This window comes from Propithecus coquereli, unplaced genomic scaffold, assembly GCF_000956105.1.
Source record: "Propithecus coquereli isolate 6110/MARCELLA unplaced genomic scaffold, Pcoq_1.0 Scaffold91, whole genome shotgun sequence".
In the NCBI taxonomy this organism is placed as follows: Eukaryota; Metazoa; Chordata; class Mammalia; order Primates; family Indriidae; genus Propithecus; species Propithecus coquereli.
Window position 1 is genome coordinate 4061034 of NW_012155396.1, and position 25876 is coordinate 4086909.

Here is a 25876-nt window from a genome sequence, read left to right on the forward strand (position 1 = left end):
TCCTGACTCTGTCCGTGGGTCACTGTTTATTCCTCCAAACATGCGACACACGTGTTACTATCATCTGCATGTTACACACGAGAGAAGTTTGCATAAACGCCTTCGACAGGCGGCCGTCAAAAGTGCGGTAATGCGGGTCTCCGAAGGCCATGCAGGAAGCCGGCCAGGGCAGACAGCAGGGCAGCAGCTGCCGGGACTCAAGGCAGGGGCCTCGTCCTGGCCTCAGCCCCAGGGCAGCACCGAGTGCAGCAGATGGCCTGCCACCTTTACACCCAGCACCGTCATGAGCAGATTCGCCTGCTCTGTCCCTGCTCCGTGACAGAATGGAGCAAACTCTCCTCTCAGGGCCCCAAGAGAGAACAGCCTGCACGAAAGACGCCTGAGCATGCTGGGCCGGTGACCGATGCTCCGTGGCGTCCTCTCCGGGTCACAGAGCCCTTCACTCCCTGTTGGAATATCGGAGTCCCAGCAATGAGAATGGAGTCCCCTGATCCCTAAAAGCCCTAAAACACCAAGTCCCTAAAACTCTGAGATCACACAGCTAGTACGTGGCAAAGAGAACTCAAATTCTGCACTTTTTCTATCTCAAAACTCGTGTTCTCGGGCACACTCAGTCCCCTCACCATGCGATACCCTGTGCCACCTAGGACTGCCGCCAGCAAGGAGGGTCTCACCAGATGCCCCTTGACCTTGGATTTTTCAGCTTCATGACTGTAAGAAATAAATTCTTTTTCTTTATAAGTTTTTTTTTAAAACCACCATGTTTTCTCCCCTACGATGAAGTCTTCGCAAACTGCACGAGTGTCGACGGCCCACACGCCCACCGGGGGGTGCTGCTGTGAGCACAGGCGGGTTTGCACATGTGTCGCATGTGTCTGTCTGGGGTTCTGAGGGTGTGTGTGTCTATGCGCACATGCACATGTCCACATTGCCTCATGGTCTATTGTCTCTCCTGCCCCCGCCCCTAGGCAGGAGTCCCTGCATCACCAGCTCTTAGAGTGGCCCAGGAGGCGCCCAAGCACTCAGTGCCACCAAACCAAGAGGAAAAGGGAGGCCACGTGCAGATTGAGCCCCTCTCCACCGCTCCTCAGCCCCTGAGGGATCCCACATGGATCCATGGGGGCTCCCACGTGAGGGCCATGGCCATGCCTGCTACACAGAGTGAACACAGGACTGGGACCAGGACACCTGGGTCCTTCTGCCTGTCGCAGGATTTCCCACACAGGGTTTCCCAGGGAGCAGCCAGTTGCGGCAGCCCAGGCATGCAGGCAAAGGAGTGAGCAAGGTCCTCTGATTCTGAGGACACTGACCACTGGACCCCAGGATCCAAGCAGCCCAGCCTCCATCCCAGCACCAGGAGGAAACACATACACACAAGGAAGCCTTCCACAGGCCCAGAGTTTACTGCTTGTGGCTCGACACAGCTGGGGTGTTTGAAGGGCCCAGGCACCCAGTGCCCAATGGGGCACTCTCTTCGCAGCCCTGACCAGGGTAGCAGCTGCTCGCCAAGGGGAGACTTCTGGCCTGATGAGTCCTGTTCAGGTGTCGTCTTGGCTCAGGGTGTCCCCTATGGTTCCCGGCTGGGGCTGGGCAGAGCGCTGAGTGGCTGGTCCCCAGTGATCAGGACTGGAGGGCAGGCCTCGGGTGGGATACAGTGGGCCTCATGCTCCACCAGGCCTGCGGGGCACTGGCAGCCGGGAACGCAGGGCCTCACACAGTGGGCAGCCAGCTCCCCCAGGGGGACGTGCAGGTTGAAGCAGGTGCGGGGACAGGGCGGGCCACACTCATCAAACACAAAGCCACGATCCAGGGGACAGCCCACCGCTGCAGGCAGAGTGGAAGGCAGAGTCACTGGGGCACCTGGACACTGCTCCAGTTGCTGTGCTCACCCCTTGGGGTACTCCCTGTGCCCACCCTGTCCAGACCTGAGCCCCCTGGGCTGCCCTTCCTGTCTGTGCAGCCCCCTGCCCCAACCTGCACCAGGCATCACCCCTCACCACAGAGCGTGGGCCCCCGCCAGGCAGGCGTCACTCCTGCCTGGCGACAGTGACTGGCATAGGCTTCCAGGGCATCACAGAGGCAGGCATCGGCTGAGGAGCCAGGGCCACAGGCACATAGGTCATACACACAGGCGGCAAAGAAGGGCTCTGCTGGCACCACAGCGTGGCAGCGACTGAATGGGGAGGACTTCAGCACCCCACACCGGGCATTGGCCTCACGCCTGGCACGGTAACCTGCTGTCCGGCATGGATCCACCTCTTGGCCCGCGGAACAGGGCCGGCTAGGGCCTGGCCCCTCTGGGACCTAGGGTGGAGAGTGCCCCTGATGTGACAGCACCTCTGGCAGCTGACCTTTGTGTGCTATGTTCTTCAAAGCACTTCCCACCCAATAGTTTCTTTTAGTCTCAAAAATCTGCCTACAAGAACAGCAAAGGAAGCATCACCTGCTTTCTCCTTGTTACTAGTTTACAGATGGACAGATTAAGGCCCAGAGTAGGTAAGTGACTTGACCAAGGTCACACAGCCAGTGAGTGGCTAAGCAGGGCTTGGGGTTTCAGGTGATGAGGCCTCTTTCAACAGCCTCCTTCAGCACCATGACAGGTAAGAAGCCCTCAAACCTCCCTGAAAGCCCAAAAGCCATCTTGTGTGACTCCTCAACTCCCTTTCCAGACCAGGGGCTGCTCTGAGACCCATGCTCAGCTATGCCTCCCACCCCCTAGCCCTGGTTCCTGTGCCACTCACCTGCCAGCTGTTCCCAAACGCAGCCTCCGTGGGCAGGAGCAGCCCCTCAGGGCCCTGCAAATCATCCTGGGCAAAGCCATTGAAGTTCCCACAGAGCCCACACGTCTGGCCCCGGTAGGAGCCGGGCACGCTCACCTCCACCTGGGACTGCCCATCCCACAGCACCTGTGCAGAGAGGCCTGGGACTGGGGCATGGGCAAGGATAGGGACCCCAAAAGCCCAGGGGCCATCACGGCCCCAGGCACTGTGTCAGCACGCTCTGCGCTATAGGGGAGGGGGATGAACGAGGGAGGCTCCCCTTGGAAGGCACCCTGTCCTGGCCAAGGGGCACATGCCGTGCCAGCCCTGGACAAAGACAGATGACAGGAGGAGCTCCCACAGCTCCTGCGCGAGGGCACATTCTCCTATCGGTGTCCCTGAACTGGGCCCCGGGTGAAATGCAAACTCTAGGGATTCCCTTTCTCTTGGGCATTCAGGCCTTACGCAGGACAAAGCACAATGAAAGTCTGGATTAGAAGTGTGGACAAGCCTTATTTTATGAATTTACAATTTCGTTCTTGCTCGGGGCAGGAAGGCAAATTACTCTTCCCCATGAGAGTTGGAAGGAACCTCAGACACCACCTAGGAGACCTTAATTGACATCCTCCCCACCCCCACTAACCCCTCCCCCATTTAACTGATGAGAAAACTGAGGCCCAGAGAAGGTTGGGACCTGCCTAAGAACCCCAGTGTGTGGGTGGCTGAGCCAGGATTAGAAACCAGGCTCAGAACTCCTCTGGCTGCCCCCCAGGTCTCTGCTCCCCGTCTTGGGAATCCAGCAGCACTCCCTCCCCTCCGTGCCTTCTTTTGGCCTGGGAGGTAGCTGGCACCCCCACTCCCTCTGTTTAGATACACAAGCCTAAACAGGACTGAGGTTTCCAGGCCCCCAGCTGCACCTGGAGCCCGGGCTGGGCATGCAGGATCACGGTGCGTCCCCGCAGCTCCACGTACAGCAGCGGCTCCTGCAGGAAGGGCAAGGCCACCCGGAGCCCATCCACCTGGAAGGAAAAGGGAGGCGGGAGGAGGGGCAACGTTGGGGTGGACGCGTCGACAGTGCAGGACCGACCTTTCCCCGGCACTGCTCACCGTGACCGCCTTGCCCTGCAACAGCCGCACCACCACGTCTCCCAGCAGCACCGCCACCTCCTGGGTCCAGGCCACACTGATCCGGCCTCGGTCATCGTTGGTCACATGCACGCTGCGTGCAGGAAAGGCCCAGGTGCCAGTGGTGAGCTGGGCCGGGTGTAGGGGTTAGGGAGGAGGGGATGGGGTGTGCACCTGAAGTCCCCGCCTTGGCAGTCCTTGGCCAGCACGTAGCTGCAGCTGCCCTGGAAGTGCACCAGGCGGCCGTCGAAGGTGCGGTAATGCGGGTCTCCGAAGGCCATGCAGGAAGCCGGCCGGGGCAGACAGCGGGGGCAGCAGCTGCCGGGACTCAGGGCAGGGGCCTCGTCCTGGCCTCAGCCCCAGACACCGTGAGACACACCGCTCTCCCTGCCAGGCCCTTCGCAGACCCTCCCGGACGACTGAGCATCGCCCAGGTGTCTTCAGGGGTCTGGGACTCCGGCTCCCAGGCTCCCTGCGAGCGGGGTCAGGGCACCACCTGGTGGTCGCGCCGGGAACAGCACCAGCTCCGGCCCCGATCGCTCACGGGTCGCTACGGAGCCCAGCCTCCCTCTCCCACGCCTGGTCCCGCGGGACGGCAGTGCCACGTGTCCTCCACCCCGCCCCCACACCTTAGACCACGGCACTCACGGGGCCACACGAGAGCAGCCGGCAGCGCTGGCTTTGGCAGCGCACAGTGCCGGCCACGCAGGAACAGCTGCTGCAGGCGTCCACCGCCCAGCGCTCCCCAGAGGCCACCTCTCGGCCCTGATGCACGCACGACTGGGTGGGGGCTGAGGGGACAGGAGACAGGGAGGGTCAGTTGCCCCCTACCACACTCCACGTCTGGCTTACCCCTCCCCCATGGTCCTGGCCCTAACCTTGGCATCGCTCACAGCAGCTGCCAGCCTGGGGCCCCTTCGCCCAGCCCTGGGGGCAGGAGAGGGCCCGGCACTCCTCCAGGTGGCACTCCACGTGGTCCCGCTGAGGACAGACATCATTGCTCTGGGATTTCCTGAGGTCCCTGGCCTCACACTCCTGGGGGCCTTCTGGGCGTGGTCTGAGGCAGCAGCCCCTTCTGCCCGCCCCAGTCCCACAAGAATACCCACTTAACGGTTCAGGCGGGGAGTGAAACCCAGCCCGCAGCTCCTGCGCCACACCGGCATGCCTCTGCCCCTCAAAGATCCCATATTTGCTGGTGGAGTGTTGGACGCTCCTCCCTTTGCCGTTTTATGAAGTCCTCCACCCTCCCACCCCCACCTCCAGCTCACACAGCAGGTGCAAGCAATGCAGGTGTTGCTAGGGCCCTGCCAGCTCTCACCATCTGCCACTCTCTGGCCATTAGCCTCCACCACGCATTCTAAGGAGGGCGAAATGGGATGGGCAGGCACTATCCTTCCAGCTGCACCCTCCCTCCCTGGAGCTCACCCTGAGCTTCACAGTAGGGAAGCACCTGCCCCATTCCCCTGGCACCCTGATGGTGCTGGCTTCTTCTCCCAGCATCCAGAGGGCCTTGCACCAGTGCTTGGGGTGTCTGCAGGGTCCTAGAAACCTGAAGAGCCAGAGCGTGGGACCCCCCCTCTGGGCCAGCTGACCTACTAGTATACCTGGGGTCCTGATACCCTTGACAAGCGTCAAGCCAGGCCTTGAGAATCCAGGCTTCATCCCTGCCTCCCTCTGCCTCTTGGGTCTCTTCTCCGCCCTGAAGAACAGCCCTCCATTCCTACCACAGAATGAAACCTGCATTCTGAGTGCCGACCTGGGACGCCCACGTGGCCCACGAATGCCTCCCCCTCCGGTCTCCCTCCTGAGCACTTACCCCGGCACATGGGGCAGCAGCTCCCAGGGGGGGTGTGGCGCTCCTGCAGGGGACAGCTGAGCTCAGGACAGGGCCGCTGAATGCAGAGCCATGTCAGGTCCTGTGAACACAGTAAGTGGAGAATAGCAGCTCTCCAGGAGGTGGTTGAGGGAGCAGGGCATGGCTGCAAGTAGGGCCCAGGTGGGATGCGACAGTCAGGACAAGTGGGTAAATGTCGGGGTGAGTGGAGAGCCCTGGAGCTGCTGCAAGAGATCAGCAGCAGCCAGAGCCCAAAGAGGAGGAAGAGGGAGCCCTGAGAGTCCCCAAGGCAGGAGGGCTCACCTGGCACTGGCACGTGTAGCAGGGGTCTGGCGGGACCAGCTCAGACCCCAGTGGGCCCTCTGAGCAGTTTCTCAGAGCCTCTGTGAAGACAAGAACCCAGAGCGGGGACAGAAAGAGGGGGCAGGGGTTGGAATCGCAGCTATCCCCACCCCCTGTGCCCTCAGACTTCTTGGGCCCAGGGCACATCCATATTCCCAGCACCTTGACCTTAGGGAGGAGAGGTCCTCTTTCCCTCCAGTTCAGCAAACAGAAGTTTAGACTTTTAAAAAGAAGCTTTGCTAAGCTACTGGGGGGGGGGGGCCTGGAAACGACAAAGTGTGGCTTCCTCGGCCTGAGGTCACTAAGAACGGCCAGGTGGCCTGGCCTGCTCTCCCTCCCACTTCCCGCAATAGAGTCTGGTAAAACAGCAGGAAGAGCCAGGTGTCCCAGGTTCTAATCCTGGCTCCAGCACTCAGTGCCTGGGCCAATTTGGGCAGATTAATCCACCTCTCTGAGCCTCCATATCTTCACCTGTAAAAATGGAATAACACTTACCTCACTGGGTAACTGTGAAAATTAAATGAGATTCTGTTTATTGAGAACACCAAGCACAGTGTGTGGCATGTATTAGGTGCTTAATAAATGTTAAAGTCTTCTTCCCTTCCCCGAAGCACATTCTAGCAAATGTTGATCACAGCAGCTCTCCCAGGGATGGTGGCAATGGCTGCACCGCATTACGAATATATTTAACACCACCGAGCTGGACACTTAAAAATGGCTAAAATAGTAAATTTTTACGTGTATTTTACTACAATAAAAATTTGAAAAAAAGGAGGATGAGAGTGCGGTTATCATCATACAAAGAATGTTTTTTATATGTGAGAACAACATTAGCCTGCAATGCAAAGTTAGGTGATTATTTCGATGCTGGTGTACGACTAGAAGCTGAAACAATTGCCTCCACAGCAAATGTGAAATGACGTGTTGGGTAAGCCACAAGTATTAAATACAGGAAACAGAAATTGGCTGTCTTTCCATATTTGTACTAAAAAAAATAGCTGTTTCTTTACTCCCTCCCCCCCCACCCCAATCTTAAATCTGTGTTCTAAAATATCAAGAATAGCTTCCCCGCCCTTGCGGCAGGGCCACTCCCGGCCATCTGGTCCTGACATCTCAGCACAACTGCCACCCTGCAGCGCCACCTGCTGGGCAAGATGCTCCACAAACTGCACCCACTTCGGGGAGGCAAGGGGTCCCTGCCTGTGTCCCCAGCTTCCCTCGGGACTGTGCAGGCCTCACCCGCGAGGGATGGGCTTCCAGAACAAGCCGCTGGAGTCAGGAAAGGGCTGGGGCTGGGGAGGAGAGCCGGCTGGGGGTGGCAGCCCCCCCACATATCTATCCCCACACCCCTGGACTCACGAGCACACGTGGGGCAGCAGTGCTGGGGGCCAGGGGGCACGAGCTGGCTTGGGGGGCAGCCCACCAGGCTGGGACACTGACGCCGGTGACAGCGAAGGCTGGGCGGCCCCTCAGGCTGCGGCTACAAGAATGAGTGAGCAGGGGTGGGTCTCGAGCCATGAACCCATGAACACCAAGAGCTGCCCCTTCCCTTCCCTGGGACTCAGGTCCCTCCAGCGGCCTATTGCACCCTCCCAGGATGCGCCTCAGTGTCGCCTAGACTTGCTCCTCACCCGGTGACTTAATCCCCAGAGACGATGTCCCCCTCTTTTCCCACTCACTGGGGCCTAAACCCTCATGTGCCCTTTGACCCTCCTGCACTGTCAGGCCATCCTGCCACATCCCGCTGACTACCCTGACCCATGGCGTCATTCACCTGCTCAAAACCCTTCCGTGGCTCACCCTTACCTTCCAAGTAGAATCTCCACAACGTGACCCCCACCTACACCACCCCATGCTCGGGCCAGGAGGGGCTGTCACCTGTGCCCTCGCACTCTGAACCCCTGCTCCACATCTAAACCCAGACCTCCTGGCCCTGCTGTCTCTGAGCCCCAAGTGCCCGCTCCACGCAGTGCCAGCGTGGCTGGGCCTCACCCCGCGCTGCCTGCCCCCTCCCCATGGCCCAGCCCCCAGCTGGGCGCTCCCCCTACCTCACAGATGCACACTTCACAGGGGTCCGCCCCAGGCTGGAAGCTCTCCCCGGGCTCATACTTCCGCCCCTCGTGCTCGCAGTCTCAGGGGTGGGGAGAGAGCAGAACAGGACCAGTGGCCATCAGGCTGGCACAATGCCTGGGTGGGGCCCTCCGCCCCAGCCTCCCCCTACCCTGGGGTATGTACAAGAATGGAGGCCACTTCTCCTGGACTCTGCCACCCAGTCCAGCTCTAAGGCAGGGACGTGTGGACCTGGGTGTGCCCTGCCCGCCCCAGGCTTCCAGTACCAGAGCATCGAGGGCAGCAGTCACCAGGCCCCTGATGGGGCTGGGCACAGAAGCTGACACACTGGACGCGGGCACAGGTGACAACGCCCTGGTGACATACGCAGGAGGAGCAGGGGCTGTCGGGGGGCACCCAGCTACTGCCTTCAGGGTGCTCGTCGCCATGAGCCAGACAGCCTGTGGGCCAAGGCGGGCAGGGGTGAGCCTGGAGCCTGAGATTGGACATCTGCCCTTGACCCCCCACCCTGGGTGGGCGCCAGGAGGGGGGTCTGTGGGATGTGGCAGGAAGGCGGCAGGGCGGAACTGTCTGTGGAGGGGAAAGACACTGGTTGGGGTCGGAACAGCTAGGTTCTAATCCCGTTCCATGCCTGCCTGCCTGCTAGACCAAGCCCCGGCAGCAGGCACTGTCCATGCTGCCCAGCGCCGGACACAAGACCTGGCCTGCAGCAGGCGTGGAATAAATGCCCGTGGAACGAATGAATGGCTCCATCACTAACCGCCTGCCCAAAGTAACTCAACGTTGCCAAGCCTCAGTCTCCTCAGCTGTTAAATCAGGATTTCATCTGTCCTGCTCCCCTCCCAGGGCAAGTGAGACGCTGAGATGGTTTTGTGGAAGTGACACCATGTGGGGGCGGTGTGCGGGGTGAGGGGCAGCAGGCGGCTGAGAAAGGCTCATGTTCTGGAGCCAGATGGCCTGCATCCCTTCTTGACTCTGCCGCCTTCTAGCTGAGTGACCATAGGCAAGTTACCTTCCCTCCCTGCATCTCTGTGTTCTCATCTGCAAAATGGAAGTGATAGCAGTACTTATCTGATGAGATTGTTGTGCTGATTACATGAGATGATACATGTAAAGTGCTTAGCTTGGGGCCCTGGCATGCTCTGTACTCACTGAATGTTAAGTATTATCGTTATGGATGGGGTGTGGTGAGGAAGAGGGGCAGCTTTGAAGGGACTCTAACCAGCACATGGGAGGGGGCTGGGCAGGGCAGGCGGGGCCGGGAGAAGTAGGAGAAGCTGAAGGCAGGCAGGGGTCAGGAAGGTCGGCAAAATCCGAGTGGGACATGGGGCCCTGGGTCTGAAGGGAGGGGCCACACGGGGGGGCGGGGTGTACCTCTGCAGCGAGGGCAGCAGTTCCCCTGCTCTGTGACCTGCAGCGGGCAGGGCAGGGGTGGGCACCGCAGCCGCACACAGCTGACCTGGCCGGCCTGCAGGAGAGGCAGATGCAGGTCAGTGGCTTGCCACCTAGCCCTGGGCCCAGAGACAATGGGGCCAGCCCTCGCCTCCCCCTCCCCTCCATACCTGACAGCGACACTGCTCACAGCTGCCTGCAGGTCCCTCGAACTCTTCCCCGTCCTGGTGCTCCCGGCCCTGAGAGAGGCAGCCTATGGGGGACAATCCTCCTAGGTGGTGGGGCTGACAGGCCTGGCAGGAAGGGAGGGAAGGAGGGAGGGAGAGGTGGCGAAGGGCTGGGGCTGGGGCACGTGGAAGGTAGCTCACTGTGGCACACAGGGCAGAAGCAGGGGCCTGGAGAGGGGTGGGGGCAGAGAGCTGGGGGACATGGCTTCTTCTGGCAGTGCATGGAACCTTCCTGGGGGAGAGAAGTCATGCTGCCACTTCCGATTCCCAAGTCACTCCATCACACCCTCAAACCAGGCTGCGCACTGCCCCAAGGTGGGCACACCTCCTGGGCCTGCCAGGCCCAAACCTCAGCTCCCTTAGCCCAGGAGGCCTGAACCCAGTCTTGTCCCACAAGATGTCACAGGCAGCATATACCGCTTGGGACCTGGGTGGAAGAGACAGCCCCATTCTGGCCAGAGAGGACGATCAAGAGATGAAAGGTTACCACATTCCCAAAGGGGCCACCTCACCTGGCAGGTACAGAGGGAGCAGGCAGGGTCAAGTGGGTCAGGGAGGGTCTCTCCGGGGGCAGCGGTGACGCCGTGGTACAGGCATCCTGGCAGAATGGGGAACGCAATAGAAGGGCCACCCTCAATGGAGCCCCCACTGTCACATACATACACAGCCATGCCTGGGGACCTCTGCCAAAGCTTAGGGAGTCAGAGATGGAGAGAGAAGCATGGCCTGGCGTGGCAGGGACAGTGAGGGCTGGGAGGAAAGGCAGCGGCCCAGACGGCAAATGAAGGGCAGCTCTCCAGGCAGCAAGAGTGGAAGGAGCAGCGGGGAGGACATGGGGCAGAGACTGCTGGGAACATACTATCCAGGTGGGCTGGTGTGGAGAGAGGAGAGGAAGGGAATGGGCACACCTGGAAACCCAGGCGAGGTGGGCCAAGCCAGGGAGGATGGTGCTGAGGAAGCCAGGAGAGGAAGGAGGTTACCACTCCAGATTGGCGACTCCAGGGCAAGGGGAGTCAGTGAACAGTTTTGAGTATGGGGACATCTTTTAGGAAGGTAGAGAGACAATTTAAGAGCAGGAAGATATGGAAACCAGAGGACCAGTTATTTGGTGAGGTGATAGCGGGGACAGACAAGGGCGTGGATGGGTGTGAGAGGAGTGGGGGTGGGAGCTGGGCAAAGACTAGGGTGTGTGTCTATCTCAAGGGTGGGCCGATGGGGAGCGGGAGGCCCCTGGGAGCCCCAGAAGGGGGACGGAAGGGGACGTGCAGCCCTACCCTGGCAGGTGGGGCAGCAGTGCCCAGACGGGGTGAGGGGGTGGCTGCAGCCCAGAGGCTCACAGGGCCTGTGGCTACAGGTCACAAAGCCTCCAAGGCAGGTACACAGGTTGCAGGGTTCTCGGGGATCCAGGAACTCCTGGCTGCTCAGGTAGGACTCCCCCAGGTACTCACAGCCTTCCAGAGAGGAGCCAGAGGCAGGGAGGAGGGGCAAAAAGGGAGGGACACAGTCATGGCTCTGAGCTGGGACCAGGCATGCCTCCACCACCTCAAAGGTCTAGCACCTGGCAGGAGGGGAGGGCACAGTCCAGGCCCAGGAGGCAAAGGAGTTTCAAGTGGGACAGGGTTTGCACTGGCTAAAGGGCAAACTTTCTCCCCTTCATCCTGCCAAAAAAATCTCCCTGTCCAATCTGTAGGAAGAAACCCACAAGGAATTTGTCCCCAGGCTTAAACACTCAGCAGGCCACTGCCAGAAGGCACCAATTTTCCCAACCCCAGGAGAGCTGGAGTCGTACCAGTGGACTTAGGTGGTGCAGACCCCAGGTATCCCCTTCCCAATGCTCCTTCAAGCCCTCTGATTAATCAAGGAGGGGCGGGGCCCGGGGTGGCGGCAGCTCTCTGACATTTGCTCACCTCTTTGTAAAAAAGAGAGGGCAAGCCTCAGGCGCAAAGCCTTGGCAGGCAAAAGTATATGACTAGAATTTAACAATATGTTTTTAATTGTATTCAATTTTATGGTAATCTGTTCCTGGCAAGTCTAATTTTCCATTTACAGTCTGACATAAAACTCTTTTCTAAATAAATTTAAATTAGCGAGTTAATTTGAAGAAAAATACTAAATGAATAAAATTACAGTTAGCAGAGTGTATATAGCAAATATTGCTAGACAGAACAAGTATGAGAGAAGACTGGGGAACTGGGGCTGGTCAACTCTCTTTTTACAGGAGTTAAAATTAGGCCTACAGAGGTTTTGTAACTTGCCAAAGGCCACACAGCCAAATAGCACCAGAGGCAGGAAAAAATCTAGACTTCAGTTCCAGGCTTTTTTCTTACTGTAATAAATATTTTAGATCCACTCTAGGGCAGTAAAGATGACTCTAACCCAGACCTCTTGTCACCCCACCCCTCAGTCCCCTGGCCCCTGACCCTCACCGTCACAGGATGGGCAGCAGTCGCCCCTGGTGGGGAAGGGGCACTGCGCGGGGGCACAAGCCCTGCGCTCGCAGCTCACGCCGCCCTCCCAGCAGAGGCAGACGTGGCACGCGGCGGCGGGCGAGGGGAAGCGCTCCCCGCTGGCAAACTCCTTCCCCCGGTACAGGCAGCCTGCGGACAAGGGAGGGGCTGGGGGGCCGTGGCGTGGCTCCCAGGCCCGGCTGAGGACACTGTCCCCGCATTTTCAATGAGAACCCCACGTGGGAGGGGCGGGCACGGAGGACGGGGGATCCCGGGCAGGGTGAGCGGGGACTGGGCAGGGGGCTCGGGGTGGGCGGGAGGGGCGCGGCGGGGCGATACCGTCGCAGGAGGGGCAGCAGGGCCCCTGGCGCGGGTGGGCGCAGGGCGCGGGCGGGCAGGGCAGCCTCTGGCAGGACACGGCGCCGTGGAGACAGAGACAGCGGCGGCAAGGGTCGCCGGACGGGGAGAAGTGCTCCTGGTGGCGGGCGGGGACCGCGCCACCCGGCCGCGGGCAGCTGGCGGCAGGAACGGCTGCGGGAGAGCTCGCGTCAAGGAGGCGCAGGAAGAGGCCACCAAGGGGGCTCCGGGGAGGAGCGGCCTGGCTCCGCCCGCCCGAGGGGGCGGCCCCTACCCGGGCACTGCGGGCAGCACTCTCCCGGCAGCAGGACCGGCTCGGGACAGGGCAGCGGCGGGCAGCGGCGGGCCAGGCACTGCGCGTTGCCGCTCTGCGGATGGACAGATGGACCACGCCAGGCCGGGTTGGTGGTGGGAGGCCCAGGAGACCACCCCTCCCACCCGCGTCTCGGTGGCCCTCTCCTGCCTCCCCCGGATTCCACCTCCACTTCCCTGGGCTCCTGCTGTCCAGTTCGCAGACTCACCAGACAGCGACACAGACGGCAGGGGTCAGTGGGGTGGGGGAAGTCCGCTCCGTTGGGGTACTCTTTCCCACCGAAGGCACAGCCTGGGGGAGGGGCAGCTGTGGGCCTGCAGAGAGCCACTCCCTCTCCCACCATGGCCAAGCTGCCATCCCGGGGCCAAGCCACCTCAGGGAGCCACCATCCCGTCCACCTCACCACTGCAGTCGTTCTGGCAGCAGGTCCCAGGCAGCGGGTGGGCACAGGGGGGCCTAGGGCAGGTGCGACGCTGGCAGTGGGCATGGCCGTCCTGGCACTGGCACTCTTGGCAGGGGTCTCCGGGGTGAGAGAACCTCTCGCCGTCCACAAACACCTGTTTCTCCAGGATGCAGTCTGGGCAAGGCCAGTGGGGGCAGGAATGGGTGCACAGCCTGACAGTCCCTCCACCCCGGGAGCCCAGAGACACTGTGAAAGTGTCCGATCGGAAGCTGTCCCTGCAGAGGGAGAGGAGGCGGGGCCTGTGCACACACGTGCGCAGGCGTGCACATGCTTCTAAGCTCATGCCTCTGTGTGTGCATTTGAGGCCATTCACCAGCAGGCAGGTGTGTGTTTCCGAAGGGAAACTGAAGAGTTTACACGTGTGTGTGCCTGTGTGTGTGACATATGGCCTGCACAGACTCCATTCGGGCAGGGATGTGTCCCATGCATCCAGCAGTCTCCTACATGGCAGGCTCAAACTCTGCTGCATGAAGCTGTGTTCTACAGGTAGATATGCGGTGTACGGGGCCAGGGGTGGGTATTGGAAGAGGAAACGGTGGATGGGAGGGGAGGGTGGTGTAGGAACACAAAGGGATAAACAAATCTCTGCTCTCCCACCCACAACCTGTGAGTTCCAGAGAGTTCTCAACTGTGTCATGCTGGATGACCCCCGACTCCCCCATCTTTATTTATTGGTGCAGAGATCAGTTGCCAGTGGGAACAGATTTACATAATAACAGGTAGTTCCTTTAGGTTTAAAGTGTCCCCAAAAGCTTCTAGAGATCCCTTAATTAACTCTATCTATGTGAGCAAATGGTTACAAAATCTTTCTAAGATAAACTTCTAAGTCCTAAGATAGAATTATCACTTAGCAGAAAGGCTAAACAGAAATACAGTGGCTCTATATTTCTTCATCTAGTGTTTTGTTGATTGAGACAAGTAGTCAGGAGTGAAGCAGGAACTGTCCCTTAGGCCAATTGTTTCTAGCCACAGGTGTCTGTCAGGGGTGGGCAGGCACTCTTTGATCAGTTCTCAGCCTGTGACCACATACTGAGCCTTGACCTACAGAGGCGTCAGGCATAAGCAGCCTTCAGGTCTGAGACAGCGTCGCCATGCAAACGCTGACCAGTGAGATGCCCTCCTCAGGTGAGGCAGCTTTTGATCTGTGAACTAACACGTTCACATATTCCTTCAAGGCAAAGCCCTGCAAAACTCCTGAAACCTTTTATGTCTCTTTATAGGCCAACAGTGTCAGACTGAAAATGATTCAGAAGGCCGCTGCTTTCTAAGGTACCTGTTGGCCCACAGGGCCATGGGGCAGCAGGGTCCCGAGCCACCCAGCACAGTAAACCATACCTGGGCACCTGGGGCAGCACTGGCCGGGTCCACTCTGGGGCCTGGCACAGGTCGTGGGAGGGCAGTCGACCAAGGAGCACCTCACAGTCCCATCCTGGAGCAGGGGAGACAGCAATGGGGGTGGGCCCAGGAGGGGCTCAGCAGGGCAGCAGCAAGCCTCGGGAGGTACCTCACAGCGGCAGGTGTGGCAAGGGCTGTCTGCGTCCGTGAAGTTCTGCCCATTGGCATACACTCTGCCGTGGTAGGTGCAGCTCTCACAGCTGGGACAGCAGGCACCTGGGTGAGGCAGGCCGGTCAGGGTGGGCCTGCAAAGCAGGGGAAGGAAGCCAGGATGGGCCAGAGCACTCACCAGGGGGCTGGGTGGGGTGCTGGCAGGGGGCTGGGGGGCAGAGCACAGCTCCACACATGGGCGCCCCATCTTGACAGGAGCAGGCGGTGCAGGGCTGACCATCAGGCTCCCACTGGACGCCCTCGGCAAACTCCTCTCCATCCAGCACGCAGGCTACAGTAAGAGGGGTGTCATAGGGCAACCGAACACCTCCCACCCATCCCTGTCCTTCCCAGACCATGGGGACCCTGGCTTCACCATCCCCGCCAGAGCCTCTGAACACGCTGCACAATGGCTAGTGGACTTAGCAGCCCCCTCCCCCTTACCGGGAAGGGACACCCCTCCACCCCCAGCCCCGTGGAGGCAGCGCTCTCCCCCGCAAACACACACACACCTGGGCAGAGCTGGGGGCCGGAGGCAGGCGGGGCACAGGGGGCGAGTGGGCACTCCTGCTCCTCACAGGACACCTCGCCAGCCTAGGAGGGAGACCCAATGAGAGACCCTCAAGGAACGGGCCAGATCTGGGCATGAGAAGGTGGGACTGCCTACCTGGCAGGAGCAGCGGACGCAGCGGCCACTCTCTTGGAGTCTGAAGGTCTCCTGGCTTTGATACTGGTGTCCCTGGTACTCACAGCCTGGATGGGAGCACAGGACAATGGGGGTACAGGGCTGGAGGCCGAGGGGGAGCCTCACGCCACCCCAAGGCCTCCCCGCAACCCTGACGAGGACCCATCCAAGTCCTCCAGGAGGCCCCACCAGTCCCCCCAACACATCACGGGGTGCAGCCTGCCACGGTGCTGTTTGCCACGAGAAGGTGAGGTGAGGACTCACCTGTGGGACAGGTGCTTAGGTCCAAGGGAAGCAACCCCCCACACCTGGAGACCCTCTCAGGCTGGTGCCTGCCCCTCCCGTGGTGACCCTGACCCCCACTCACCGTCACAGACTGGGCAGCACTGCCCAGGGATCCTGCCTGGGTGTCTGCAGGGCACGGGCGGGCAGGGCAGAGGCTCACACTGGACACTCCCGTTCTACGGGCAGTGGACAGTGAGACGCAGGCCGGGAAGCCACCCCCAGCCCCCGCCAGGCGGCCACACTCACAGCACAGCGGCAGTGGGAGCAGGGGTCCCCGGAGCCCACGGGCTCCCCGCTGCGGTGCTCCCGCCCGTTTAGGAAGCAGCCTGTTGGGAAGAGGTGCTTCAGGTGCTCCCCAGGGGCCCTCACTGCCCACCCCTGCCTTCATGGGAGACCCGAGCTGGGCACCCCTCAGCTCTCTGAGGTGCCAGGTTGCCCTCTGAGCTCAGGACGCTGCTCCACCCACGACTCACCATCACACACGGGGCAGCAGGTGCCCGGGAGGGGCCGGGCAGGATACGGGCACAGGCTGGTGCATTCCCGCTGGCGGCACTGGATGTGGCCCTCCTGGTGGGGGAAGGGGGGGGGCAGGTGAAGGGGTCATCAGGGCTCAGCCAAGGGGCAGAAACAGCGTTCGAATCCCAGCTATCCACTTATTAGATGTTACAGGTTGAATTGCATGCCCCCACAAATTCATATATTGAAGCCCTGACCCCCTAGGACCTCAGAATGTGACTTCATTTGGAAATAAGGTTGTTGCAGATGTAATTAGTTAAAATGAGGTCATACTGGACTAGGGTGGAGCCCTCATCCAATATGACTGGGTCCTTCTAAAAGGGGGAAATCTGGACACAGACACACACACACACACACACACACACACACACACAGGAAGGCAGAAATCTGAGTGTTGCAGAAGCCAAAAGATGCCAGCGATCGCCAGCACGCTGCCGGACACCAGGGCAAAGGCCTGCACCAGCCTCCCTCCCGGCCCTCGGAAGGAACCAGCTCTGTCAACAGCCTGATCTCAGACTTCTGGCCCCCAGAACTGGGAGATAATTGTTCCCAGAATTGGGAACAAGCCACTCCACGGTACTTCGTTACAGCAGCCCTAGGAAGCTAAACAGACCTATAGCCTAGCATGTCACTTCTGCTCGCTGTGGCTCAGTTTACTCATCTGAAAAATGTGGACAATGATAGACCTGCTCTTGTAGGCTTGTTACAGAAATGAAATGAAATAAGGTGTCTGGAAGTTGGTACTTAACACAGTGGCTGCTCCCCCATGGGCTGTCCCAAACAGACCCACCCCTCATATTTGCACCCACATTCCTGCCTCACCAGGGTCTTCTCAGGGGGACGGGGTGTCAGCGTGGACAGGGACGGGGAGGACATGGCTGCAGTGGGGTTGGGTGCCCCATGGCCCTCACAGCAGTGTCCTTAGTCCTTAGCAGGCTGTCGGGAAGCTCCAGGGCGCTGGCTTCAGCCCCCAGGAAGCACAGCCCTCCTCACGTGCCTGCCTGGACATCACGGCCCACATGGCCCTGCCTTCCTCTCCAGGCTTTGCCCTTCCTCGTCCCTGTACCTGGGCATCTTCCCCAGTGCTCCCTGCAAACCCTGCTTGCCCTCAACGGCCTAGGTAAGCACGACTCCGGTGAAGATGTAGTAGATCTGTGCCGCCTGATAGAAATACAATGCAGGCAACTTGTGCCATTTACTTTAGTAAAAAAAACCAGATGAAATTAAATTTTAACAATATATTTTGTTTGACCCAATGTATCGAAAATGTTATTTTGACATGTAATCAACATGGTAGATTCAGGAGATATTTTGCATTCCTTTTTTTGTAGTAAGTCCTTAAAATCCGACATGTATTTTACACTGATAGCACATCTCAGTTTGGACCGGCCACATTTCGAGAGCTCGGCAGCCACGTGCAGTCGTGGCTGCCGATCGCACAGCACAGCTCCAGGTACCGCGAGTCTGGCCGCGTTTCTCCCTCCCTGGAACTTTTGCCGCCCGTCCCATCCTGCCCTGCCTCTCTCCTCCTCCGGCTTGTGAGTGCCTACCGTGCCCAGGGCTGGGCATACAGTGCCCACCCTCACAGCACCCAGGACTAGGTGTCCTCCCTCTGGTCCCCTCCCAGTGCCTATGGCGTGAGTTCAGCGGAATGAAGGCATGAATACGGTGGGCCTGAGGGACCTGGGGGCGGGGGTAGACAGCCCAGCAGCAGCCTCGGAACTCACCAGGCACCGGCAGATCTGGCAGGGGTCCCCAGGTGCGGTCCACTCTTGGCCGTGCTCCCAGTGAGAGCCCCCTTCTGTGCAGCCTGGGGTTGGGGGGGGCAGAGAGGAGGCCTGGTGGGAACGGCCTGGACCCCAGCCTCAGCCCACCCCCACTGTCCTCCTTGGCTCTCTCCTGAGCCGAGACCAGATGGGGTCACACCCTGCCTAAACTCCTCTGTGGCTCCCACTGCCCCAGGCAGGGTGAGGCCCAAACTCCTTAGCCTGCCCTTTCCCAGTACATAGCACAGCCCACCTGCCCCACCTGTCTCTGGCCCCTGTCACCTCTCACTTTAAGCTTTGGCCATTCCATTCATGCCTCCTTGCGTCTTCCCACCTATCCCACCTAACACCACCCACCCCCACTGTGCCGGTTCTAAGCCTTTGCTTGGGCTGTTCCTTTTCCAGGAACGCCCTCCTCCTTCCCTGGCCCTTCACCCGGAGAACTGCTCTTCACCGGTAAGGGCCACCTCGGGAGCACTGTCCCCAAGGCTGCTTTCCCTGCTGTGCCCAAGCTGGATCGGGTCTCCTTCCTCTGAATCTCCCCTGTACCTGGCACCTGCTTCTATTCCAGCCTTTGCCATGTGACAGCATTTTGCACTCATGTGTGACTTAGTATCACACTCTAGTGGTCACCCATGAGGGCTGATCCGTGACTTATGTGTTTAGGGAGCACAAAGCAGATAACGAACATTTACTAAGTAGCACTGTGAGGTATAGGACACCATCACTCACCAGCACCTTACAAATGGGGAAACCAAGGCACAGAGTCACTTAGTTACACACAAGCACAAAGTGACACAGTGGCAAGGGCAGAATGTGAGCTCAGGTGTTCCGGCTCCAGCATAGGCCTAGAAGATGGACCAAACCCCATCAGGGGCCAGCAGGGTGGCTCTGGGGTTTGAGAAATGGTGTGAACAGCCACATGTGGCTCCACTAGGCAAAGGCCAGGGGCTCTCACCTTGGCAGGTTGGGCAGCAGTGCCCAGGCCTCAGGACTGGCTCAGGGCAGGGGCTGGGTGGGCACTTGATGGGCACGCAGTGAACCAGGCTCCTCTGTAATGCACCAGTGGCTGTGATGCCTGCAGGCCTGGCTCCCAGGGAGGGCATGGCAGGTAGGTGTTGGGTACCCTCGGAGGAGTGGGGCGCAGGGCAGAGATGGAGAGAGCGCCTCACTGGCACCAGCTCTCGGGAGGCATGTGAGGAGGCTGGAAGAGTGGCAGGCATGGCCCAGGGCAGAGCAGGGGTGTCCAAGCACGAGCGGGGCCTGGGCAGAGGTGGCAGGTGGACTCACCAGGCAGGAGCATTGGAGACAAGGGTTGGAGCTGGACGGGAAGTTGGCCCCTTCCTCATAAAGCTGCCCCTCATACTCACAGCCTAGGGAGGGTTGCCAGGATGACAGGAGGGTCACCAGAGAGCAGGGTGGGTGGACATTACCCGAGGGAAGGCATGACCCCAAGTAGGTACTGGACCCTCCGGGGCTGAGGCGATGGAGGGGCAGGGCAGAAGGTCACCTGGCCGGCAGATGGGGCAGCACTCCCCAGGTGGAGTATAGCTCTCCAGGCAGTTGAGCTCTGAGCATGAGGGCCCCTGGCACCGCACGGTCCCTGCCTGCGGGGCAGACACTGAGCCCTCCCACCCTTTCTCCCTCCCTCCCTCTCCATGGTCCAGATGCCCAGGCAGCAGCAGCAGCCCTGTCTCACTCCCAGACTGGGCTTGCACGGCCAGACCTGGCCTATGCCAAGCAGCAGGGACGTGGGTGGTGGCTAGGGCCAGCCCCTAATTCCCTTACCTGGCAGGTGCAGATGACACAGGGCTCCGGATGCCATGTTTCTCCAGCCCTGTGGCCCCCAGGGCAGCCTGCAAACCCAGGCCCAGGCCCCCAAGTGAGACTTGGTGCCAGATCAAAGGGGCACCATTCAGATGGCAGTCATGAGATTTTAATATTCATTATACTGCAACTCTCCAGCAGATGGCATTAAAGTGCCTGACTCCAACATAGTATATTTCCATTATTTTACAACAGATGGAAATAAAGTGTCTTCATGAGAGTGGTGCCTTTTTTATTTCGCCAAAGGCAACATACAGGCTAGCAGTGGCCCTGAGGCACCACGTGCCCAGAAAGCTGTGTGTGTGCCTTTCCTCTGAGCTCCGTCAGCTCCCAAGACTTCTCTGGTGCAGACTCCCAGGCTGCACTTCGAGACCTCACTGGTCTGAGTCCTGTCTCACCTTTCTCTCTACCAGCTGAGACTCCTTTCCGGGGGGGGGAGGGTTGCCGCATAAAATACAGGGCGTTCAGTTAAATTTGAATTTCAGATAAATAACGAATCAATTTTTAGTATAAGAATGTCCCAAATATTGCATGGGATATACTTATACTAAAACCTTATGCGTTGTTTATTTGAAATTTAAATTTAACAGGCATCCTGCACTTTTATCTGCCAAATCTGGCACCCCTAGCCCCCTGACTATGAGCGAGTAACAGCCCAGCTCAGCCATGGGCCCCTCTTCCTCCCAGCTCTCTCCACACCCCTGGCACCTCTGCCCTCCTATTTTCCCAACTTGGCCTCCACTATTCCATGGGATTGACCAGCCACCAGCTTCTGCCCATTCTTTAGAAACACCCCCCTTTCTAAAGCCCTCTGCCACCCCTGGCTCCATGCCTAGACAATGCTGTGCCAGCCCCCTAACTGGGCTCTCTGCATCTAGCCCATACCAGATAAATATTCCTAAAACACCTCTTCCACCACGCCATACTCTGGCTCTTCAGCCTTCAATGGCTCCCCATTGCTCACAGAAGAAAGCCCAAACTGCAAGACTTACTGCAGCCTGTTCCCACGGGCCTTCCCAGACTGACTTCCTGCAGCACACCTCTTGCCACCCTGTCCTTGTGCCCAGGGGGCCCTCAAGTATTCCTTCTCCTTCAGCTGGTGAAATTCCACTTTCTCTTGAAGATCAGCTCAAATGAGCCACTGTCTGTAGAGACACCCCGACCACCTGGATGGCCTTCCCTACCCTCCTGTCCCTCCTCTGGCAAAGCACGTACTCTACTGCCTTCTACACCTCCTCTTACTACAGTCATTGCATCTGAAATCTAGAGTTAGACTAGCTATAAATGTATCTTCTCAACTAGACTAGAAGCTCCCTGAGGGCAGGAGAAATCATGTGTCTATTTCCCTTGTAGTCTCTTTTTTTTTTAGAGTGCTGTGGCGTCAGCCTAGCTCACAGCAACCTCAAACTCCTGGGCTCAAGCGATCCTACTGCCTCAGCCTTCCGAGTAGTTGGGACTACAGGCATGCGCCACCATGCCCGGCTAATTTTATATATATATATTTTTAGTTGTCCAGATAATTTCTTTCTATTTTTTTTTAGTAGAGATGGGGGTCTTGCTCTTGCTCAGGCTGGTCTCGAACTCCTGAGCTCAAACGATCCGCCTGCCTCGGCCTCCCAGAGTGCTAGGATTACAGGTGTGAGCCACCATGCCCGGCCTCCTTTGTAGTCTCTGACTCAGTCCCAGGCCAGAGCCAGTGTCTGCTGAGTTGGGCGTGGGCTCTGAACTCCTAGGACTGCCGTCAGAGGCAGTGGGCAGGTGCCCCACACTTGCTCGCTCCCAGGTGGCAGACCATGGCTGTGGGTCCCCAGAGCGCGTGCAGGAGGTGGGGCGGGACTGGCAGGAGGCTGGACCTGGTTCACAGTGTGGGCAGCATGCTCCGGGCTCAGGGCAGGGTCCTCTTGGGCATGGCTTCTGGGTGCAGGCTATGGCTCCCTGCTGTGGGAAGCAGAGGAGGTGGCTGTACAGGCCTCAGAAGAGGTCAGGGCCTCCAGCGTCCAAGCCCCACCCAGGCTGGGACGTGTCAGAGCAGCCAGAGGATGAGTCGGTTCTGGGTTCATGGGCTACCCTCGGAGTAAGGGCAGAATACAGATGTCCTGCCTCTCCCCCCACCCTCCTTCATCTCCTGATGCCCTTGACCCCCGGAAACCATCTCTTCCAGTTGCCAACGAATTCCCTGGAGTGGAGAGAGCCTAGGAAGAGGACCGAGGGCTTTCTTGATGGAGGAGGGAGGAAGGAAAGGCAGGAAGAAGGTGGCCATGGAGCCAGTTGAGAGAGAACAGGCAGGCGGGGTGCTGAGGTAGACGACAGGGGCAGGGGAAGAGTGGGGACAGTGAGAGTCACACAGGTGAGGGAGTGATGTCCAAAGACAAGCAACTACGTCCTCTGCCCTCCATGCCACTGCTTGCCAGATCCAAATCAAGGGGTTTGGGCGCCCCCATAGCGTGCACGGGGGTGTCAGCTGAGGGCCATGGTGGCAAGGTGTGGGGGAGGGGCGGGTAGACCCATTACATGACGTCTAGCACACCAGGCTGTATCAACGGGTGAGGGAGACAGGCATGGGACATCCAGGTGGGTCACAGCAGCTCACCAGGCAGCGGCAGGTGGTGCAGGCGTCTGGGGAGAAGGTCTCCCCATTGCCATAGGTCTGACCACTGTGGCTGCAGCCTGAGGAGACAGTACTGTCATTCAGGCACCAAGAGTGCAGGCCCCGAGGTGGCCCCAGCCAGCGGATGGACTGGCACTTACCCCGGCAGTGGGGCAGGTGGGTCTGGGGGCCACAGCGCGCGGCCCCATCCTGGCAGGTGCAGGCCGTGCAGGCGTCAGGCTCCCAGCGGGCACCCTCAGGCCAGGCACGCCCCAGCCCCCAGCACTGAGGAGAGGCGGGGCGGCACTCGCAGGCCTCCAGCCGCTGCACCCTCGCCTTCAGGTCCTCATTCTGGGGGAGTAGGGCAGGGGGTGGCAGGCACTAGCTCAGCTTCCCCCACCATCTCCCACAGATGTGTGGGTGCAAAACTGAGGCAGGATGAGAAGGAAATCTGACAACTCCAGAGCAGAGGTGGGTCCCCCTCCATCAGAACCCAGCTCACGTGGGGGAGCAATGGGCCCCCAGGCCTCTCCTTTGGACAGAATGGGCACCCAACTCCCTGTCCCAACAGTTAAGGACTTCTTTACTCATCCAAACCTTTCCTTATCTATAATCGCTCTATAACATTTCCCAAACACGGGAAACAATATGAAAATCTGGGTGACAAAACAAATATCCTGGAGGTTCTTCATTTGTGTGAAAGAGTTGATGTTAAGAACTGTTCAGATAAGAGCCTCTCCATGTGCATTTAAAACAAAACGCTGTTTTAGGGCCCTGGGCCCCGCCCCAAGCCCCACCCCTTATCTCCTTCCTCCCCCTGCTCAAGCTGCTTCCATGGTACCTGCTGTCTGAGCTCCATCACCGCAGCCTCCAGCCGCCCAAGCCACTCTCGAAGGGGGTGCCCCTGCTCCTGGGGGCTGCCAGCAGGGGCTGAGGAGTGGGCAGGTGCCTGCTGCTGGTGGGTGTGGGTGTCAGCAGGCCTGGGGGGCTCCCTGGGGACGGCCCCACCTGAAGGGCACGGGAATCCCGTGTGAGCTTAAGGATGAAGGGCTGGCCAGGGTTCCTGGTTCTGTCCTCTGAACTACGTGGGGGAGGAGGGTCATCCTGTGCCCCCACCATGTCCACCTGCCCCCCACCATACAGGGAAGGAGATACGGTCTGTGGGGATGCAGCCATGAAAGCTGGGAGCAGGGGCATGGGAGGAGGAGGAGGAAGCCCTGAGTGGACAAAAGTGGCCCAGACCGGCTTTCTGTCCTTGTTAGGGTGAGCCCCAGGGCCCCCGACCCGCTGGGGACGCAGAGCAGCATCCAGACCAGGGTCCCCTGCAGCCTGCCCCGACTCTGTGAGGGTCCCCAGCCATGGCAGGGTGCATCAGGATCATCCATCCTCTTTTGGGCCAGGGACTTGGCCAGGGATGGCCTGGGGAGCTGACATGCCATGCTGGGAGGGCCCAGACGCCAGCACAGGCTGAAATGCAGGGGAGGGTGATAGACACGTGCAAGGTGGGGCCACATTAAGGTGCCCAGGCTGAGCTGAGGGTCTTTTCAGGGAGCACGTGAGTAGCCCCCACCCTCTACACCTGTCAGAATGGGCACCGCTTCCGGAGAATGTGCTCAGGGAGGGACAACTATTTCTTCTATTCCCATTCCCAAGCCTGACCACTGTTTTCCAGGCCTGGGGTGGAGGGTCCTGGTGGCCCCCATCTTGGGTGGGCTGGGTTCTAGAAAGCAGGACTTGGCTGCATTTCCTGAAGGGTCTGGGGAAAGTGCTGGCAATGTGCCCACTAGCTTTCAGCACACCAGGCGGAGGAAAGACAGCCTGTCCCTGGTTCTAGGTGACAATATGTCCAGGGAAGTGGGGAGCGGCGCCTCTGAGCACAGGCCTGGACTGGGCAAGGCCACTTTCACCTTCTCACTTTGATCCCTCTCTGTAGCCAGGAAAGTAAAGGCAGGAGGGGAACAGGCAGACAGGACCCCTCCCCCAAGTGGGGGTGGCCAGGGCAGGGAGGGCCTGGAGGAGGCGGGCGCACTGGGTCTTTCCCCACAGCAGCAGCTCATTAGTAAGGCTGGGCGTGGGGCGGCTGAAAGGTTTCTCACAGACACTAGGCCTGTGGGGCAGAACAGCGTCACCCACTCCGCTTGCCACTGCCACCACCAAGTGGGGAGGAGATTCTAGTCCAAAACCAAGCTTGCCCTCTTCCAAACCTGCCTTGCCCTGAGCTCCTGGGTTTGGTAATGCCATCCCGTTACCTAGTCACCTAAGCTAGAAATCTGGGGCTCAGCCCCGCTCTTTTGTACCCCTCCCAAATCCCATCAGTCTCTGGTCTCCCTCAGTTGTCCCCTAATGCATTTGTCCCTCTCCAATCGTCTCCCCACTGTCCCCATTCAGGAGACCCAGCCCCCTGCCTCCATCTGCACCTCTTCTCTCTGCCGACCTTTCTGCACAGCACAGCGGAGGCTCCCAGCAGCCACCGCCCTGCTGCACCCCACATCAGGGGTTCTAACCCCCAGGCGTCCAGCGGCATCCAAACCTCTGTGCCTGTCCCCATCTCCGTGCCTTGTGCAGCAATCCTGTCCCCTGGAACAGCACTCTGTCCTGGCACGGCTCCTGTGCCCAGCTCCCTCCCAACCGTGAGGAAAGCGGCCAGGGATGGGGTTTCAGCACCTGAAACCCTCTGCCCAGGCTAGACTCCCGCATCACCTCACCCGGCTCTCCCCGTGAGCCCTGCTCCCTGCCACCGCTCCAGTGCTGCTTAGGCAGACACAAGAAGGGGCAGGGGGAGGCTGGGGAGACCCACACACAGACAGAGCTCCCGAGATTGGCACAAACCTGGTTGCTCCCATGGAACGGTTCTGCTCCCCTCCCAGCGCCTGCACTCGCCCTCCGTGCCTGCCTGTCCCCTCAGGGAAGGGCCAGCCCAGAGACTCGAAGTCGGCTCCCACAGTGGGCCTCCTTATCCCCCCTTTCTCAAGACAAATAATTAACTTCAGACTCCCAGATGTCCGGGCAGCCTCTCTCTTCCCCCACTCCTGGCCGCAGGACTCCCTCCAGAGGCATAGCAGGGGCCCCCTCCCCGCCCTGCACCCCCACTCTGCCCAATCCACCTCCCCGACGGGGAGGACCAGCTGGCCTGGAGGGTGCGCGCGCCGCCCCCCCCCCCCGCGGCTGGAGAAGCAGCGCCCCCCCACCGACCGCCTGGCTGCTCAGACGGCCAGAGCAGGAGGTGGGGGCGCGCCTGGCCTCCCCAAGCCCTCGGCGCCCCGACTCACCTCCCGCGCCCACGGCCAGCGCCAGGGTCCCCAGCCGCAGGAGCAGGGGCAGCAGGGCCCCCGCCAT

At 59.8% G+C, this 25876-nt stretch overlaps 1 protein-coding gene across 1 annotated transcript; it reads right to left on the reverse strand.

Annotated features, from left to right (window-relative positions):
• Positions 1-1567: 1567 nt before the first annotated feature.
• KCP (kielin/chordin-like protein) lies at positions 1568-25876 on the reverse strand. The gene is made up of 36 exons (XM_012664735.1): positions 25810-25876; positions 23382-23548; positions 22702-22891; positions 22544-22620; positions 19646-19733; positions 18088-18170; positions 16318-16411; positions 16091-16170; positions 15927-16020; positions 15542-15627; positions 15387-15468; positions 15014-15166; positions 14834-14940; positions 14665-14758; positions 13270-13443; positions 13075-13157; positions 12828-12921; positions 12536-12727; positions 12176-12346; positions 11024-11200; positions 10262-10347; positions 9891-9981; positions 9693-9775; positions 9505-9598; positions 8397-8570; positions 8109-8191; positions 7420-7540; positions 6022-6101; positions 5701-5800; positions 4533-4675; positions 4059-4231; positions 3867-3978; positions 3677-3778; positions 2742-2906; positions 1998-2304; positions 1568-1824 (listed from the first exon to the last, which is right to left on the reverse strand). The coding sequence occupies exons 1-36, from the start codon at positions 25874-25876 to the stop codon at positions 1568-1570; spliced, it is 4524 nt and encodes a 1507-aa protein (XP_012520189.1).